Consider the following 21,695-nt stretch of genomic DNA (forward strand, 5'->3'; position numbering starts at 1 on the left):
GAAAAAAAAAAACTTTTCAGCTTTTCTTGATAACGCTGCCAACAAATATAGGAATGTGCAAACACTGAAAGATTTCTTTTATTCCCAACTTACGATCAGGATTTTTTTTTATCAGTGCTTCGTTTCACAAGTGTTCAGATAATCATCACGGACTTCGGTGTAACAAGAATGTTGTAAAATGTTACACGGCAACAGTAGCGTGAAATATGAAGTCATGAACCAACAAATAGGCCTGCACCCACAAACAAAGAACTATTGGACAGTAAAAAGCAAAAGTGGTAGACAGTTGCGAGCTAAGAAGTGCTGCGAGTCTGTTCAGTTGGCGCACGCGGCGCTCACTCACGCGAGGTAAATCTGGCAACGATCGGGGCCACTGTAGACTCTATGGCAGTCTGCCCTGTGGTCAGCGTGAAGATGTCTCTGCTGCCGTCATCCACCAGACTTCTGTAGCGGTCGCCGTTCCCGGCAACCAGGTAGAAAAACTTCACATCTGAAACAATGCAACAGTTCCGTCACTTCCTGTTATATGTTACATTCGTAAGCAGTGAACTTCTTGGCTGAAAATTCTTCAAACCCCCCCAATATAAAGCGTATGGCTTCCTTAATTGATGTTTTAAACTATAATGAATCGCATTCAGTTTATTTGATAAAATGTTTACAACATGGGTTTTACAATCAGACATATCTTTTGGAAATTATCACAATTTTTACAAATTGGAAAACAGAATGTTATTAGTATAAAATGCACAAAATTAGGCACACACAAATCATCACCAACAAAATATTGGTGATTCAAGATAAAATTTCTATTACGAAATTTAATTGTCTTTTCTAACTTAAAGGAAAAATATTTGTTTAGTAAGGTTGTTCAACAATAATTTTGTTAATAATGTTACGAGACAGCCAGATGGCCGGAGCGCGCGGCGCGCTTATCTATGGGGAAACCCCGCTGCCACCAGGTAACGCCTGAATCTCCCCCACTCACCCAGCGCCTTTTCAATAGCTTTGACGCCTTACTGTCTCGCCTGGTACATTATGTGCGTCCCAAGAGCACCACCGTGAGAAGTGGCTTAAAATGGACGCCAAAGTTCTTGCACCTTCGAGTGTTAAGTACGGATTCTGATTACGTGACCCTTCGGAGGACTGCGAGACCTTAATAACGCGGGAGTTCCCAGATATATAAGACGACGCCGACCTCCGGCAGAGTGCGTGACAGAGGCTGGTGGTGACACCGACCAGCGAGTGAGAGTGAAGTGAAGTGAAGTGGTTGAGGGACCACTTGGTGAGCGGTAGCGGCCGGCGAGCGACGGGCTTCGTGTGCGGAGATTGGTGCATCGGGGACGGAAGCATCTGGGTGTTGTATTTGCGGCGGATAAGTGAGCAGTGTGAGGCAGTGTGTTGAGATCGAGGTCTGCTGTAAGAGACGAGCAGTGGAGAGAGCCACTGTCAAGCCAAGCTCCAGTGCGGAGAGTAAATTGTGGACTTAATGAAACAGTGATTGAATTGTAGACAAACAATTATATTCTTATAATTTAATTAATAGTGCAAATATTAGTAAATAAATAATAATTGTTTTTAAATAATTAGGCTATTCTTTCGGACCTGTTTCTTGACTCATAACCATAAAATGCAACAATAGTAGAATAATTCATGCCGACAACACTAAAGAAAACACAAAATTTATATGAGCAAATTGAATTTGCTTTATACCAAAAAATCGCATAAAAGTACCGGACTCTTCAATGTATCATACTTCTGTGCTACACATGGCCATTGGTTCGTAAATCCAATATTAAATTTGGCTTATGGTAGTGGTAGTGCGCCATGCAGACGACACGAGCATACCATGCTATTCTTCCCTAACCTAACTAATACTAAGTGTATTTTGTAGGATGGGTGCGTGTTAGGGAAAGACCTAACTGCGTGTCAGGATGAAGCCTATACGCCTAGTCATGCTGGGGATTAACCGTGCAGGAAGAGGGTAGCATGCATCGTGTGCTTTGTGCCGGGATTGGCTAGCCGTGGCAGTGATTGATGCCATGACTAACTTCCCTATGTTAAATCTGGATTAAAACTATGATAAGTTTGGCTCAGGTAAAAACCTGCACGAGCACAGGGACAGTTCGAAATGGAAGGTGACCGATCATGGTCGACGAGATCCCGATCGAAGGCATCGTGAGGCGGAAACGACCGAATACATCCGAAGGTACACGGAAGGAAAGCCCCAAAAAGAACTATACACTGACCTGGAAGCCGCGTCCGGAACCAGCTGTAGGACGCGATGCAGGCCTGCAGGTCGTCGTCCGAGACGGAGAAGCCCTGGGCAGGCACGAACAACACCGCAGTCGCCCGACCGCCGGCGACGTTGCCACGTCGCTCGTCCTCCAGCTTGTTCTGGAAGTGCTGCATCAAGGTCGTGCCGAGCAGCACCCGGAGGTTCATGCCGCGAGTCACTTGAAAACACCACCCCCGCCACTCATCTCAATCTTCAACAATCGTCGCGACATTGTTATATTTAGAGTTGAAACTTCCATGCAGTCGGTAGGGAGAAACCAGGTGATGGCTCATAGAAAGTAAAGAAAAGAGCGATGTTCGGGAGTGGGGCGCTCGATGGCGAGAAGTGAAAAATGGGATATTCAGCGACACACTCCTCCCTCTCGAGTAAGCATTAGTGAAGCAACGATATAATGCTCCATTTTTCGTCAGGGCCCTTACACACGGGCGACTTTCTGTTGTTCTGTCGCAACGACTTAAAAGTCGCACTTGAAGGAACCAATGCTTTGTTACTGATACATGCAAACCAGCGACTTTTCTTTATCGCCGCGACTAAAAAAAACGCAACTGGTCCCATTTCTATCGCGAGTCGCCGCGTTAATGTCAATGACACGTTTGAAAGGTATTCCAAATATTGAACAATTAAACCTATTGGTTTGGAGTCGCTTGGCCTATACGCATGCCATTGTATATAACGTGTTTAAAATATCCATCAAGTATCAACTAAGAAGGTCGTTTGGCTACTGACTGTATGTGCCTGACCACCAAATGGGTTTACCTGGCCAATCTACTAGTTGTGCCTGGCCAACCATCTGGATGTGTCTGTCCAACCTATCTATCATTCCTGGCCACAGACTGGAGGTGTCTAACCAACAACTGGATGTGCCTAGCCACCAACTGATCGTGTTAGCCTGACTACAAACTGGAAGTGCCAAATCCACCAACTGGACGTGTCTAGCCAACAACTGGATGTGCCTGACCACCTACTGGACATGCCTGACCTCCTAATACGTGCCTGGACACCAACTAGGCGTACCTTGCCACCAACGTGACGTGTTAACCTGACCAACGACTGGACGTGCGTGTCTGGCCAACCTATTTGACGTTCCTAGACAACCGACTGGATGTGGCTGGCCACCGACTGGATGTGCCTGGCCACCGACTGGATGTGCCTGGCCACTGATTGAACGTGTCTGGTTAATCGACTGTAATCTGAACTTCCCTGAAAACACGTTTCAAGGCATGCAAATGACTCGCTTCACCTTCTAAGAAGACTGTATAAATCGAGAAACGCTAATAATTTCCTTGTTTGTACTTGTAGACTTTACACAATACATTTTTTATTTATAATTTTTTCTCTAACGTGTCATTATATTTGTATATTGATGTGATATTTAATTAAATTCAAGTTTTGCACTAGCCAAGAATCAAACTAGCAACTGTAATTTATCGAATTAATCAGTAAATTAATTGCTAATTTTTTGATGATTTTTGTAATTTTTTTCCTGTGTTTTTCTGTGTTTTGTTTTTGAAATGTTCTAGAAAACAAAATGGCGCACAGAATCCAAGATGGCCGTCGGGGGCAAAAGTAAATGTCGAGTCATCTAAGATGGCCGCTGGAAGTGACACAATCCAAGATGGCCACCGGAAATGACATAATCCAAGATGGCCACCGGAAGTGACCAAATCCAATATGGCTGCCGCGATTTCCTGAATCCCCCCTTCCGGCCCGGTGGTGTCCTCATACGAACAGAGCATACCTACTCACAGTCAGTCTGTTATTTTCGGTCCAATAGGTACCTACTGATAGTAAATAAGTAATTAATATGGTAAAGTCTTAATGAGTTTAACCACCTGCAGCCAAGTTTAACGAGATACAATCTTTTAATGTAATGGTTTTATTTATTGCTGTTCTCGCAATAATAGTCCTTCGCCATTCTCTGGTCTAGCCGGAGAAAGGACATAAAATTAGTTCAAAGGACGACACAGTCATGCTTCAGCGAGAAGGGAGATTTGCAACTTTATGAAACCAAAAGGTTGCCATTTTCCACCAAGAGTCCTTGATGGGTGTGAGCGTTGACGTGACAGCTCATGTGGCGAGAGTCGAAAACTCGGCCTCAAAGCTGGCATGAATCCATTTATGAGCATTTAATCGGCGTCTTAGTGGTTCGAGTCGTTAGTAATCTTACAGGTCTCACTGCTCTTAAACGATTTTGTGGTCACCGGAAGCATATTTTTTTTCTGAATATATATAATAAACCTAATATTTTCTATTGACAAAAAAGTTTCTAACTTCCATTAGTGGCATATTAGAGACAGCAAAAAATATTGTCACTAAAAAAAAATGTTTTTAGGTATAAATGTTATTTTCCTGTTACCAATAAATATTTGGCGAAGTTAATATTAAAAAATATATATTTTGTAGCTTCTACAAACACTTTTCTCTGTGGCCGAAAAGGGATCAGTCCTCACGGGCTTGGAATATTTCTATATCGAGCCTTTTTTTTCAACGAAGATTTAGAGTTAAATTTTTGGTATTTCTGCAAATTCATATTAATCGGCTTTTTCAAGTCTTCTGAATAAAGATATCAGTTTAACTTTCCTGGTGTGATGGTTGCAAGCCAGGAAGTTTTTTCTCTATAAAATTTACAGCTATAACCAAACAGCTTATAAAGCAATTAAATATTAAAGTATGTCAAGCTGTTTATACACCTTAAGCTTCTGTTTCAGATGCCAAGTTGTAGGCAAGATTTGCTATGAACTTTTTTCACCAACATTATAAATAAAATAATAATATGTAAAACATAGAAGCTTTCACAAAAACGTGTGAGTGGAGTCCACGCGCGACAGATGTGAAACTTCTTGGTTATTGGTTATGGATAAAGATAATTACTAATATTTTTTTTATAGAACAAGAGATAATAATTGAGAATAGTAAGGACGCGGGTATGATCTCAAATGAAATAACTCTTTTCGACACGAATAAATAAATTGTATATTATTTTAATAAAAATATGTACTAACATATTTTCTGAAACATTTAAAACAAACTTTGATTTTAAATAATTCTTAAACTTGAAGCTTGCCAATAATTAGGTAGTTTATGCAGATTAACTAATTGTCCAAATGCACATGTGTAGTCTGAGGTAGGTATCTGGTATGTGAAAGTGACAACATGGCATACGAATAGGACCTAGCTCAATGCTACTTTGTTGAGCCGCAGTCAACCACAGCTACACTCCGATCGAGAAATATTCACGCCTCTTAGTTGAACTTAACATATTTACACACGCATGAGCTCGTAACTATAATACGGCGTGTGACTTAGTTAATCAAATGATTATTTGTGACAAATAATTACTCATGTCAAACTAAAGTGTGAAAAGCATTATGCCAGTAGAAATATTTACTTACATAGCTAAAACAATACTCACATAACAATGTTTAACAATACTGATTTACACAAGTAATTAAATTAATAATACATACATGAAAGAACATTTTCTTTCAAATATGGCCTGTGGCGTGGTGCACAACAATAAGCTCAAACCCCGTTGTGTTGCCACATACTCCAATACTCCCTTAAGTTGGCTTGGCGTCAGGCACCGGCGGATCTTTACCGCCGTTACCCGCCTATCCCTCCAGCATGGCAGGGTTCAACCTGAGCCGCACGCCGCCACGTGGAGCCAGCTCAAGGCTGCTCCAGCGATCACAGACCGCACCAGCGACCCCGGAGTGGGGATAGTGCGGCGTACACCCCCAAGAAACAACTGCGCACTTGAAAGTGCGCGAGAGCGCCAGAGCGCAAGAGAGCAAGAGAGCAAGAGCGCAAGAGCGCCAGAGTGCAAGAGAGCAAGAGAGCAAGACCGCAAGTATACTGCGTCATTTTTATATTTCCCTGCCTTCTCCTCTATCGGTTCCCCTACTACTTATTTAACTATTCCCCTCCTCTCTTGGTTTCTCCATCACATACATAGTTATTTCTCCTCATGCGATCGGAATTTTCGTAAAGCTCGAAAATTGATACCCCCTCAGCAAAAATGTTACACTTCAAAAGTTTTTGGAGTTCTGCTGTAACCAGGAGATGTTACTTTAAAGGGAAATAAATCTAAGTTTCAGTCACTAACATGATCTTGAGTGGCTCGATCCTCCAACATACATTACTTTTAGTTTGGCGTGATCATCTTCACACCACCAAAGCTGAACACATTATACAGTCTGTTATTCTTAACATTGTTCTCACGTTTATAATAGTTGGCTGGAAATTCTGCAAAGTATTTAATACCATTTCAATTATTGACATTTTTGGGTAAAGAAGAGTAGTGGATCACGGTACTCACAGTTGCCGTAAGCGTTTGAAGTGAAATTAGTGAAGAAGTCGGTCTGTCTGCTGGTGGAATTAAGCAACAACTGGGGTTGCTGGCCGGCTATAATTGTAATGTTGCTGAAGTATGGGTTCACCTGGAGTCTATCCATTAAGGTCCTGTAAACATAAAGAATTATTTTGTGATCAGAATAAGTGGTTGCTACATTTTTATGTGAATTGCCACGTATTCCTTTCCTTTCCCAAAATTTTTCTTTACATTAAACGAAAATAAATCGTAAACTTGTGGTTAAAAACTGTTCAACGGAGCTAATTTTTTTTAACAAATCCACTGTGAATATCAATAACCGGATAGATCAAATGTTTATTTTACCTCAAATCTCTCTTCTCAATGCTTCAGGTTCTCTTATCCGCTCGTGGAACATTATTATCTTGTAGGCATATCTAAACATTTCTCTTGCGTTGAGTAGCTAATTCTCAACCAAATTTTCTACTGTGTTCAAGCATTTAATATTTAAAAAAAAGATTTAGCCTTGAGTCATATTTGCCTATATGAAATACTGTTAGATATTGACATGCATATTTTATAAAGCAGATCACCACTCCTTCAAATTCATTAAACCTTTAGGGTGTAGTTTGCTTGAACTGCATGTATCAAAATATTTTTGTGGCTTAAATGCTTGACTTAGGAGACGATAATATTCAGAATAATGACATGGTGTAGGAAGAAAGGAGTGCGGTGATCGATGGTTTAGCTCAAACCTAAAATGAAACGAGCTGACAGTGACTGAAGGACACCACTGCGTTTAATTTTATAAACTCTATCATCGCAGGAAGGACCACTAATACCTTGCTGAACATGAAAAAATAGAATTATTTACCATTTAACAACTCAGTTAAAAAAAGAAATAGACAATGATGCTTCACAATATCTAATAGGATAGGTTTGTCAGCTTCAATTTCGTTCATCATCAAAACCCGAGAAATAAGAATTATTTTCAGTTACCCAAAATTCATAAATCAGTTTACAAGCACTCTTTCATCTACTTGGCATGCAAAACATGGAATGGCATACCAGGGGAGCTTAAAGATGTAGGGGAGGACGGGGCAAGTTGACGAGCGGGGCAAGACGACGAATGACTTAGTTCCACGTCATGTTATTAGATAGCACCACCTAACAGACACTACTAGCGCTCCACACTGGTGGGCACTAAAGAATCGCACAGTGAAGCCGCTGCCACCATTTAGTTGTTTGTTAGATGATGTTCTTACATTTGGTCTGACGTATTGTAATTTTCAAGAACTTCGAAGTAATATCTCATGGACAAACAGGTAAGATATTTGGTTATTCAATGCCATACATTATTACCTTAGACAATATAATTTTCTTAACCACTATATATTGTTAACCTTTTATATTTTTTCCTAGCGAAAAAATCCAATACTAATAACATTGCTGATCGGGGCAAGTTGACTGGGGCAAGATGACGACTCGTCATCTTGCCCCAAGTGCTTTTTTACAGTTGTTTTTTAATTGTTCATGCCCTACAGGCTTTCATTAAACAAAAATTCTAATTAAAAAGTATTTAGCCTACCTAATTGTATTTTCTTTCTAGGAAATGCCTATTCATGGTGGAAGATTTCGAGAAGTTTTCACTGAAGAGCAGCTAGAATATTTAAGGAACTACTCGACAGCAATGGATAACATGTTTTTTGGGATGACAAAGCAGCAATGTAGAAAACTTGTGTTTTACTTTGCAGAATAAAGTGGAATTTCGCATCCGTTCAATGTGGAGACCAGGATGGCAGGTGAGGATTGGTTGGCTAGTTTTATGAAAAAATGTAAGTTCAGTTTTCGGAGACCAGAGGAAACATTTATTGCCAGAGCAATGGGCTTTAACAAGCCAAATGTTGACAAGTTTTTCTTAATTTTGAAATAAGTGCGGGAAAAACATAGATTTCCAGCTTCTGCCATTTACAATGCAGATGAATCTGCACTTTCCACTGTATCTAATAGGCTACCAAAGGTTATTTCACCCACAGGAAGTAAGAGTGTTTCCAAGATCGTTTCGGCAGAGAGAGGAAGAAATGTTACTATTATTTGTTGCATTAATGCTTGCGGATATTACCTGCCCCCTTTTTTGGTTTTCGCAAGAAAACGGATGCGACCTGAACTTGTGGAAAGAGCCTCTCCGGGAACCGTTGGACATTGCAGTGATAATGGTTGGAGCAATGGAGAAATATTTGTGTTGTTTTTGAAACATTTCGAACAACATGTGAAACCAACCAGTGAATTTCACGTGCTGTTGCTTGTTGACAACCATAAAACACACGTAACACTGGAGGCTATAAACTTTTGCCGGGAAAATCACATCGTTATGGTCGGATTTCCACCCTACACTACCCATCGTCTTCAAATGCTGGATGTTTCCTTTTTTGGGCCATTAAAAACCTATTACAGTCAAGCTTGTGACAACTTAATGGTCACTAATCCAGGGCAAGCCATAACTGACAAAAAAAATTGGTGAGCTACTAAGCACTGCTTATTTAAAAGCAGCTACAGTCGGTAATGCAGTCAATGGGTTCCGAGAATGTGGAATTGAGCCTTATGATCCCCTTGTGTTTGCCGAGCATGATTTAGCTGCAGCGAACCCCACCGATCATGATCTTGCTATGGAAAAAGCAGTTAATGAACATCAGGCAGAGAAAACTGAAGAACCAGGACCTTCAAGAAATGCTACTTCCATTGAGCCAGGACCATAAAGAAATGCTACTCCCATTGAGCCAGGACCTTCAAGAAATGACATTTCCATTGAACCAGGATCTTCAAGAAATATTTCTCCGATTGAGCCAGGACCTTCAATAAATACTTCTCCCGCAGCTTCCATTGAGCCAGGACCTTCAAGAAATTCTACTCCCGTTGAGCCAGGACTTTCAAGAAATGCTACTCTCATTAAGATAGGGCCTATAAGAAATGCTACTCCTGTTGAGCCAAAACTGTGCCGAAGTGTTTTCGATTTCAAACCATTGCCTAAAGAAAGATCATATGTGAGAAAAATGATAAGTCATAAGCAATGTGCAAGTGTCATCACAAGCTCACCCATGAAAGCGATGCTGGTTCAGAGAAAAGCTCAGAGGATAGAACAAGAACGTTTGAAGCAATAAAGACATGAGTCTCGAGATGCAAAAAAAGGAACTGTTACTAAGAAACTGAAGTTCGATTCTCGAGAAAAATCCAAGAAGCTCCAACTTTCGCCAGGCATGACTTCAGCTCAAATATTCGAAGTGCAGTGTCTTGTGTGTGATGAGATTTATGTCGACCCTCCATCAGAAGATTGGATCGAGTGTTGCAAATGCCACATATGGTGGCATGAGGACTGCTCGAACTTTGAAGGAGGAAAATTTGTTTGCGATTATTGTTTATAAAAACACCAACTCTGAATTAGTTATGTAAGTTAACTATTAATTGTAATTTTCAACAAACCAAGCCTTAAATAATATGCCATATATGTAAAAAAAGGATGTAACAATGTTAAATTAGTTAATTTACATTAGTTTGCATTCTAAGAATAAATATGTTTAAACTTGTGCAGAAATGTCATCTTACCCCGTAGTCAAAGTCATCTTGCCCCGGTAACGGGGCAAGATGGCACATTTGCATTATATTTTTAAAAGGGCAGAATTTTTGAGATAATATAGAAATATAGATTTTTCCATGTAGTTACACCACGACAAAAGACTATTCTAATCGTGTGTGGAAAGAAGGAAATCGTATTTCCAAGATTAAAATTATAAAAAATGACGAACTCTTAACATCGCCAACTTGCCCCGTCCTCCCCTATCACTTATAAATATGGCAAGCATTCATAGCCATTGCCTGGAGTTTCTTGGCTTCTAGATTGTAGTCTCTACGAAAGCGCGAAATCTTTCCCTTCGACGCGGCTTCAACCAAGAAGACAAACAATATAAGTTCTGTATTGTGTGTCTATATATTTTTTTTAAATGTATGGTGTAAGCATATAGATATGTATTCATTGAGATTTTGTGTTTGTTCTTTATCACTCATACCAATTGTAAAACAGCCAAAAGCTGAATTTTGCTGTGAATAAGTAACTAAATAAATAATTAAACGGCGAGGATAGAAGAAGTATCCAAATCCTGCTGAAAGGCAAGTTTTTTTGACAACTAGTTTCCAAGTTTATTAATTTTTTTTTAAGTTGAAACAAAACTGTGATGATACACGTAATGATTATGAAACCTTGTTTGGAGTGGTGCGGGTAACGTGAACGCTGCCCTACTCACGCCAGGAGCCGCGTGACGTAGCTGTAGTCCCAGCCGCTGTCGAGAACCACCAGCAGGTCGACGGCCATGTTCGGCGAGACTGCTGTGTTGCCGTCCTGCGCCGTGCGGCACGCCTGGTCGACCAATCCGGAGGCTGCAAGGGAGAACCATCGCTAGGGGCAGGCATTTTCCGCGGAAAGATCTGAACACTTATTATTAGAGACCGGAAAATTTCGCGGATTCATTTCACGATATGTTAGAATGCAAACAACTGTACATTTATATTGCTTCTGTGATTGGCTTACAGTTTATCTAAAGGACTTTGAGCCAATGGAAAACCTTCAATCAAAAAAGTATCGAATCGCAAGCGTCCCAGTTGACGGGTGTCACAAGTCAATAGCCAATGAGCAAGTGGCATTTGCCTGAGTGTGTAGGGTTGTGGAGTCTATCCTAGAGGTCATCAAAAGCGCGAATTTTTCCAGTCTCTACTTATTATACTGCAACAAGGTATACCCGCACATGTGGTTTCTGCCTTGTGATTGGCGGCGGTCTAGCGAGAGAAGTCGTTGCCCTATTTGACCGGGCCACTCAGGACGCGTTTACTTCCGCGATGAATTACTGCGATTGGTGTTGTTACAATCGATATGTACCTGGGAGAAACTCGCCCAATCACGAAAAAACAGACGATGCTATAGTGTTTTAACTTTCATCTAGTCTCAAAATCTTTTCGCGAAATCTGCATGCCCCTAACCATCGCTTTAGTGTGTTGAGAAATCAGTTTATAAGGATTTTGAAGGGAAAAAAATCATAGTTATTTTCACCAGACGTAGAAGCTATTTACAAACAAAAATGTTGGTCAACTGTAGCTTGAATCCGAAGCGTACCAGGCCACAAATCTTGTAAGTTTAATAATTTTATACCTGCTTTGGAAAACTTCTAACGCGAAGTAAACTAGTGGCAGATCTGCATTTATAAAGCACTACTGTAGCGTACTTTTATTAATTATTAATGTAAGATACATCTATTATTCAAACAGTTACTCCTAACACAAATGATACTTTTTTCCGAAAATATCCTTCTGTTTTTGAAAACTTTTTCATTCCAATAGTATGCATACTCAAGTGTTTATCTATCTAAATAGACTGAATTTGACTAATTTAATTCAATAAAGGTCGCAACCTCGCTTAACTTCCTGGCCAAGCCGCAATAAAGATTTTGTAAGCTCTATTATTTAGAAAAACTTAACTTTTACTTAAAAAAATGTTGCATGGCACATTTTCGAATAGTTTCGAAGTTTCCAGCAGCATAGCAAAATCACTTTACCGAAGTATTTGTTCTTCACGTGTTTGGTTATGACATATATTTAGATAATTAAACGTTGAAATATTTGATATTTTAAAATGCAGTAAAGAATAATTTTTTTTATTGAAGAACGTAAGTTTCCACCTCGCGAAATGCGGTTATTTGAATAGTTATCATATGCTGACGTCATGCAAGTTAGTAGACAGGATTGAATCCGCTTCTTCGACCAATGGCATCAAACATGCCGGGCTTTCAGACTGAGACGGATTACTTTCGCCCTTGGCAGCATCGACCACAGCAGTTACTTACGCACATAGGTGGTGAGCTGGTTGGAGGCGATTTGCGAATAGTTCCTGATGGCGGAGAAGCTGAGGCGGGCTGGCGATATGCTCTGGGGGTCCAGAACCACTGCAAAGCTGGAAGTCTAAACAAAACACAACAAACAGCCCTGCAGTTAATTTCCAGATAATCACTTGTGTGGAAACACAGCATTTATAGAATGTTATCATTGACAAAAAAAAGTGGGGGAGAGGGAATATAACCATTTCTCCCACTGTTTGCTTTTAAATTATTTCCATTTTTTGGTGGTAGTAAAAGATTTTTTTTTAGGTTTGGGGGTGGGGGTGGGGTTTTATATCACCCCCTCGTACACTCCTGTCAGTGACAACTTTCAGAAATGGTATAATGAAAATGTTAGTACAAATGTCAGGATAGTTGCCTGCTTTTGTAAGCTGAAACTAACCTTGACCTTGACATTCACACAAAAAAAATTATAGAAAAGAAAGTAACTCGCAGCAAAGATTTCAAAATCAAAAGTTGACTACAAAGACATCTGGTTAAAAAAAATAATTAAGAAATGAAGTACATGATCGATTCTTCAACTCTCTCTGTGCTAGCATGTGTCGTACCTGCTGCGCCATTTCTGCACTCGGAGCCACGCCCACGAAGTTGTCCTTCCGTTGGCAGGAGCGGAACCTCGTCTGGAAGAGGCCCGTCTCCGAGTAGTACATCTCCAGCACCTCCGACAGTCTCAGCTCTGGCGCCTGTTGGTTCCACGTCTGGATGTTGCTCGCCAAGGTCAAGCCTGAAATCAGGAAACCATGACCGTCAGGTTACAACCACTAGATATCTAAATCAGCCAGAATTCTGTGAACGATGGGGTGAGTTTTCTTTATAACATAATTTTAAAAGTAAATTGACGGTTACACAAAAATCTCAGGGAATGGCTTACTTTTAGAACACCATGGTTACCCGTAGAATTTTAAAGTGATAATTTTGCTTGAAAAGAAGAAGAAAACAGAACGTTTTAAATTTGTACTTTTATTTAATTGTTAATACTTTGCTTTAAAGTCAATTAGTTTGATGACGTCGTTGAAACAAGTCATAAATACATATAGGTAAATGTTATGTAATACATGAAACACAGAAGTCAAGTAAGTATGAAAGACAAACATACAGAAAAATGGGTGTGAACCGGCATTAAATATAGACTACATGCTAACACAATTCCTGCCGCTTCTGTATATGATGTACCGTACGTCAGGCTAGAATGCGGAGGAAATACATTATTGTAGCCCACTGAGGATTGCAATGCTCTTACAAAATAATCTCTCTGTGTCCTTATGTAACAAATTTAATGTAATTATTTTAATCTGTCTTTAAAATGCTGGAAGGAACGTATCCAACCCACCCTCTCTCAACCAATCAATAGAGACCTGCAAAATTCGCGGATTGATTCGGTGATAGGCTAGAATTCAAACACATATATACCTCTTAGATAATTTTGCTATTGGCTTACTGTTCATCTGGACGAATCTCAACCAGTTATAAACCCTCAACCAAAGAAGGATCGAATCACAGACAAACGAGCTGAGACGACTTACAAGTCGGCAGCCAATGAACTTACATTATTTGCCCGAGTGTACAGGGGTATGTGCAGTCTATGCTGAAGGCCATCGAAACCGCGAATTTTGCAGGTCTCTACCAATCAACCATTAGGTTATGTCTCTGCGGGTGTATCTCGTGCCGGGTGAAAAGTTTTATACAGGATCAAGTTTTGTCTTTGAACGTGTCCATAGCATCCGCAGTCACCTTACATGGCCTTGGCATTTTGGGAGGTGATTTAATGCCTGAACCTTCAAGTTATTGCATTATTTATAACAGTTTTTATACGAAATAAAGCCATGCATACAACAAATAAACATAACGTATAGTGACTCTGCACAGACAATTTATGTTGGCTAAAAGATAGAGTAAATCTCCGAGGAAAATTTCCGGGTTAGTTGTTGCTTGTTTCTAAAATGAAGTTGAGAAAAGGCGCGCCAAAACCTGGAACAAGCAGATTTAACTGAGGTAATGTAAAGGACGTTGCATGTCTGACTGGTTAATATAATTCAATTACTATGCCCTCGCGCATAAGTAATTGAATATATTTATACATATACATATATACTGAGTGTAACGATTCGAACAAATACTTTTTTTACCATTATTCCATTTAAAAATTTTCTTGTTTAATATAAATTTTATGAGTTATTTTTCTTCACTTTGTATAACTTTGTATAACTTTGTATAAAACAAAACAATAAACATTTATTTTAAATATTTTTTTTTTCTATTTGAAGACCATCAACTTATTTAATAGTAACTTTATTTCCATTATTTACAGAAAAGTCCATTAATATCGATATCACGAATTCGATTAAAAATTAAAAAAAAAGTATGTATTAACTTAAAAACTGTTCCATCGCTGCTGATGGCCACCACCTTCCTGATGTGATCTTACGTACTTGATAATAAAAAAGGGGATGTATACTGATTCAAATAAAATAAAACTCATTTCTGTAAGTTGCTCCGCATTTTTAAATAGCCCTTAAAAACCGATGCTCAAACATTTTGCCCCATTCTGTACACGTGGAGGAAAGATATACAGAGTGTTCGCGAACAAAGGGGTATTAATTTAATGGGTGTTGGGAATGCCAATACAAGACATTTTTGTTAATGACCGTATGTCCGAAAAAATCACCCTGCAAAGTTATAATTACCGACGCGCAAATTTGAATTTCGCGCTCAACTAGGCACCATCCCAGTGGCTTAGAGAACGCGCAATCACAGCGCCGTCGCGTATCATGTTCAGGCGCTCCACAGAGACTAGGGAAATATACAGATGGTGGTCCGATTCTGGTCGAGAAGGGTGAGGCCAACAGGGGAGAGGGGATTTCATGGTACTACACGTACCAATATGGCTGCCGTTTGTTTTTAAAAATATATTTGCTGTCCCTGTATTGGAGGTTAAATTTGAGAAAAATTTCAACTCATATCATTAAAATGTATTATGAAGATTTTTTTTGGATACTTGATATATATAAACATACTACCCAGTAATATTTTGATCTAATTTTCTTCCGAACAGCTTAACTACAGTCGTTAAAAAAATCAGGCTAGAACAGCTGATGCAAACAAAAACAAACGCCCGCCATATTGGTATGTAAATATCAGAAAAAAAATGGGGGAAAAAAACGGCTTCACGTCTGACGGCTAACGGTCCTAATCTCTGGTGCTTCACGGTAAGCAGGTGACGAGCGTGGCGCAGACGTTTCGAGTCGGTCAGCATCAACAGCAACCAGCAGTCTGTGGTTCGGCACAGTTACGTGCTTAGCTTCAGGCGATCAGCGCAGTGCTGACGGTTTATAAAGTACAGTGCTACGACCGAGCATCCTCAACAGCCACTCGAATGGTGCCTGTTCAAATTTGCGCGGTACTGTTCGCGTCTCGAACTTTGCAGGGTTGCTTTTCCGGTTATATGTTCACTGAAAATATTAACTTTTTTTTTTTTTTTTTAATTCCCTGCCACCCATTAAATTTATGCCCCGTTGTTTGCGAACATTCTGTATACAACACAGAATAAAAAGCTATGGCTTTGATAGAATATGAATCAGAGTTCCTAACTTCTTAAAGAGTTCGTTATTTCAAGTCCAACTTAACATGTGAGATTTTTTGAATGTATTAGTTTGTAAGTGATTCCCCTCTAAAATCCGATTTACCAAAGGTGATTAAAAATGGGATAACGGGACGATTTTTTTTTCGGAATAAAATATTACTTCAATTTATACTTATCTGTATAATGTATAAGTTCGGTTGTGGTTCATCGTGACTTAACTTTAACCAAGAATTAGTAAAATACGCTTCATCATGCACTTAAAATAAATGTATCTTGAAATAAAAACTGTAAACGATGAGCAATAATAAATTCTTAGACATAACATTCTCCCTTGAAAAAATAAAACTGTCCTTTTTCCTAGACATTTGTTTGTGTGCTGTACGTTAATCCCAACAAAATACTTTATCCGACCAAATTAAAGGTTTAAATATTTGATCTAGATAAACTGAGGCATTCTAGATAAGATTCGTAGTGAAAAAATGAATCAACAAAACTATCGAGATGATATGGTTCTTTGACTAGCTAAAAATCCCTTACTATCTGATGGTGAATTTATTCTTCCACGAGAATTACGGAATGCCAGAAGTTGAAAGCGATTGGCTGGAACAAGTCTCCACCCACCCCCAACCCCGGAAATTACTTGTTTATCGATATTGAATTGATTTTTAAGTTTTTTAAAAACATATGGTAACAAATACCCTCAAATGAAAACGAAAAACCTTTTTTATTGTGAATTTAAACCCGTTGAACCCAATATGGCTCTTTCAGTTAATATTTATAGTACAAAAGTTATGAATATAAAGTGATCAATCATTAGTAGTGAGTCAGGGGCAGAATTAAACTTGCAGGAACATATTATTAAACGTACAGGACTATTCTTCATTTACTCTTACCTGAGTTTTGGAATAAACAAAGCCTCCTGTAAACAAACATTTTCATTGGCTGCCGGCCGCCGCGCACATTATTCGTATATAACAATTGTTGTTATATAGCATTATAGCGTTTCACCATTGATATCCAATACAGTTTAATGTGTCAGCAAGTATTTACTTCCAATTATGTTAGCAGACGCCGTGTGTACAGTGTACAGTTGATGCCCGGCGCAACAGTTGTATTTCGGATTCGCGCGCGCACGGTTTGTTACGGCTGACGCCGGACCGAGTTTTGTAAAGCACAGAACGGGAAAGCCTTTGAAAAGTGCACAGAAAACTATTGTGTTGAATTTTTTTTAAACATTTTCAGACAAATATCTGGATTGTCGTGTGAACGATATCGCGAGTTTAACTGCGGAATTTACGGGTGTTTCGAAGAGCAGTGTGCTTCGTGCAAGGAAAGAGTTACAGGACACTGGGACATTAAAAACTCCCGGGAAGAAAAGGAAACGTGAGTATCCTGTTATAAAAACTTGTGATAATTTTGTGAAGACGGCTACTAAGCGTAAAGTGCATAGTTTTTTCTTCGCAAATGAACCACCTACGCTGAACAAAGTGCTACGGTGTGTTAACGACGACTCTGAACTTCCTAACTTCAGACGAACAACATTTTATAAACTGTTAAAACTTATCGATTTTCAGTACGTAAAGAGAAGAAAAAGAACTGTCATAATTGATAGGGACGACATTTCACTATGGCGAAGAAATTATTTAAGCAAAATCCGTGGTTACCGACAACAAGGACGCAAAATATACTATTTAGATGAAACGTGGGTGAATGAAGGGCATGCTACAAACAAGCATTGGAAAGATTCTACAGTTAAGAAGACGAGAGAAGCTTTTCTCTCAGGACTGTCTACAGGACTAAAAAATCCAACAGGTAAAGGGCAGTGCCTTATATTGCTTCATATTGGTAGCGACAGTGTTTTGTGGAAAAGGTGAGTTAATTTTTCAGTCAAAGAAATCCGGTGATTATCATGAAGAAATTGAATGGTGATGTTTTCCGGGATTGGTTTGAAAAAACATTGCCAAACTTAGAACAGAACAGTGTTGTTGTTATGGACAATGCGTCCTATCACAGTGTAAAGTGTGATCGTGTGCCAAATCATTCGTGGAGAAAACAAAATATTATCGAGTGGTTACAGTTAAAAAATATATCCTTCTGTGCAACGTCTGTGAAAGTGGAGTTGCTGAATTTAGTTCATACAGTACGTTCATCTTTTACTGCATATATGTGATTGACAACATCGCCTAGAAAGCGGGGCACATTGTACTTAGGCTACCGCCGTATCATTGCAACTTGAATCCAATCGAACTCGTGTGGAGTCAGATTAAAGGTTACGTGGCACGTAATACCAGAAAATTCAAGCTAAGCGAGGTACGTGATTTATAGCCACAGCTTTGTCTCAGATTACTCCAGAGAATTGGAACTACTGTATTCGGCACGTAAGGAAAGAATGTGGGAATTTGATGGTATCAGTGATATTGTCGTTGACAGTGTTATAGTTCCGCTCGGTGACAGTGACGACAGTAGTGACGAAGATAGTGGTGGTAGGTCTGATTCAAGTCTGGAAGGCATAGCACCTCTGCCAGATAGTGATAAGGTGATTACCAAATATAACACTATCATATTTTTGTCTTACGTTACGGTGCTATTTTATCGATTATTCAAAAAATAAACATAGTTTGCTTTTGTGTCCTGAACGGTAACGGCACCATTTACCTGTTATATTACTTCTCCGTTATTTTATTAGCACCGACTGTACTGAAGTGTGTGTGTTGCAACTAGTGCTTGGCGCGCAAGATGAATTCAGCCTATCACTTGCTGACGCGGCGCAGTGATACGACGGTGTTTTTTTATTTAAAAACTCAGCTAAGAGTGAACGGAGAATAGCATTGTAACCCACACAGCTCAGTAATGAAAAAAAAAAAGTATCTGCAACACTGGCTTTCACGGCCATTGTCTGACGTAGCTTGGCTTCTGGGTTGTAGCCGTGTTCTTGGCGACATTGCAGTCGCCATCATCAGGGAGCAGTTACCTACTGAGATCGACCGAAACGTCGGTGAATTATCCGCCAAGGACACGCACGGCTACAACCCAGAAGCCTATATAGCTACTACTGCAGACACATGTCTGCAACACTACAGACACTTGTCTGCAACACTGCAGACACGTGTCTGCAGCGTTCGTGTAGCCCGGGACTGACCGTCGATGCCGCCTCGGATCTCGGTGTCGGTGAGGTGGCTGTAGCGGCGGCTGGCGTCCTGCAGGAAGTACCAGCGAGGGATCTGCGTGTCGTTCCATCCGCCCGCCGCGCCGGCGCGCATGGTGCCCAGCGGGCCCTCGTACAAGGTCACCTCGGCCAGGTCGCCTGCGGGCCAGCGACAACCACGTCCTCCTCACCTCCCGAACAACAATGCTCCAAGCGCATTCACATTACCTCACCGACACACTGCCTTCGTACAAGGTCACCTCGGCCAGGTCGCCTGTGGGCCAGCAACAACCACGTCCTCCTCACCTCCCGAACAACAATGCTCCACGCGCATTCACATTACCTCACCGACACACTGCCCTCGTACAAGGTCACCTCGGCCAGGTCGCCTGCGGGCCAGCGACAACCACGTCCTCCTCACCTCCCGAACAACAATGCTCCACGTGCATTCACATTACCTCACCGACACACTGCCTTCGTACAAGGTCACCTCGGCCAGGTCGCCTGCGGGCCAGCGACAACCACGTCCTCCTCACCTCCCGAACAACAATGCTCCACGCGCATTCACATTACCTCACCGACACACTGCCTTCGTACAAGGTCACCTCGGCCAGGTCGCCTGCGGGCCAGCGACAACCACGTCCTCCTCACCTCCCGAACAACAATGCTCCACGCGCATTCACATTACCTCACCGACACACTGCCTTCGTACAAGGTCACCTCGGCCAGGTCGCCTGCGGGCCAGCGACAACCACGTCTTCCTCACCTCCCGAACAACAATGCTCCACGGGCATTCACATTACCTCACCGAAACACTGTCAAGTTTCTGCAATCAGATGGATGATCCGGACAAAAATCTGGTTTTGCGCAATAAAATTACAATATTTTACCAACGATTTTCAGCCGTAAGAGTTGGAATCATGTCTTCCAAACAACGGCACACATTTACTTGCGTGTAGCACTACTAGGAAATCATGCGCTTGTCGAAAATCACTAAACATAAAATAGCGATTTGACGTATTTTAAATTATGATTTTCAACGTAAAAAAATTTTGCATTGAAACTCAGACATATACATTGATGCGATAATTTTAAAACATCTGCGTGCACCACGACACTTGCTTTGGCAGTTCTTCTGGCAAATGAGCAGTTTATTGATCGGCGCGAAAATGGTTACTTCGCTGCTTGTATGATGTAGATGTTAATCTACATCAAATCGTAAAACCTGAGAAAATGTGCCTATCACGGCTGAAATACGTACGTATCTTTGTTCCAAGCACATCTGGGTCCAGTCACATTTGCATGTAGAGATGTTGGCAAGAAATGCCGATTACCTAACTGGCTTAATCAATAATCTTGTACTCATCTAAGATGTTCCATTTTACCAGAGTGAGGGTCTAGAATTATCAGATTACTTCTTTTTTCATTTGTACTTAATGTCACGCGACGGCGATGGCATAAGAGATGAAACCTTATAAAGAACACGCTGAAGAAAAATTTTGGGAATAAATCGGCAATGGTGTATGTTAAGTTTTTTTTTGTTTATTTGATAAGATCTTGAGTCAGTTATGGACAGACACTTAAGGCGATGGGACCTCCAAGATTATACAGGACTCCGAACAAATTGCGTTTTGGGACAGTGTTAATAAATTTAAGAAATTCCGGGTTGATGTGACTGAACCCACCACCCTTTGCCACATGAGCGAAACGCTTATGCGTTCACAGCTACCAAAAACCTTACATGGTAAAGAATAATAAATTTCGGAAAAATGAGGTGCTACAGAATCAGGATTCGTATCCTCACATTCCAGAATGTCAGAAAAATTTTGACTTCTGCTACACCACACTCGGTGAAGAGTTCTCTAGATACACATGCAAAATACAACGCTTCACTTTATAAGCAGTTCTAATGGCATCTTACCCATGCAATATATAAAAAAAAAGTTATAAAAATATGAATCACACTCTTATTTCCTATCCTGTTTCTCTACTCGACATACTATATAACACATGTCATTGATTCTTAGCAAATTACTCTTTATTACACGTTTATTTTTGCTAGCTGTTCTTGGATAACATGGCATGGAAACCTTAGCACTGTAGTTTCAAAAGTACACAGTGCATTTTTATCTCCTTTCTCATTGCAGGAGACGAATTTATTAGCAAAATAGAGTGGCTCGCATTGTGTTTACCATTTTACATTCTATGTATGAAATATTTATTGCTGGATTTGAAGAGAGATATATACCAAGCAATAATAGGTACTTGTCAATGCATACCGAAGAGTTGATATATGTATAATTTTGAGGAAATTTTCCAGGTTCATAGGCTTACTCCAAAACATATCCATAGTAAGCAAATCAAAGCAATCATCATCATCATCATCATCATCATCATCATCTTCATATCATCATCATCATCCAGCCTGC

General features: G+C 40.2%; 1 protein-coding gene across 1 annotated transcript in view; it reads right to left on the reverse strand.

Annotated features, from left to right (window-relative positions):
- LOC134529535 (uncharacterized) overlaps positions 1 to 21,695 on the reverse strand; it is a 67,830-nt gene that overhangs the window by 14,731 nt on the left and 31,404 nt on the right. The window contains exons 7-13 of the mRNA XM_063363731.1: positions 19,261 to 19,425; positions 13,090 to 13,265; positions 12,491 to 12,605; positions 10,901 to 11,033; positions 6,615 to 6,757; positions 2,247 to 2,453; positions 344 to 490 (exon numbers count right to left, since the gene is read on the reverse strand). Coding sequence (XP_063219801.1) covers positions 344 to 490; positions 2,247 to 2,453; positions 6,615 to 6,757; positions 10,901 to 11,033; positions 12,491 to 12,605; positions 13,090 to 13,265; positions 19,261 to 19,425 — 1,086 coding nt within the window. The remainder of the gene's footprint in view (positions 1 to 343; positions 491 to 2,246; positions 2,454 to 6,614; positions 6,758 to 10,900; positions 11,034 to 12,490; positions 12,606 to 13,089; positions 13,266 to 19,260; positions 19,426 to 21,695) is intronic.

This window comes from Bacillus rossius, chromosome 2, assembly GCF_032445375.1.
Source record: "Bacillus rossius redtenbacheri isolate Brsri chromosome 2, Brsri_v3, whole genome shotgun sequence".
In the NCBI taxonomy this organism is placed as follows: Eukaryota; Metazoa; Arthropoda; class Insecta; order Phasmatodea; family Bacillidae; genus Bacillus; species Bacillus rossius.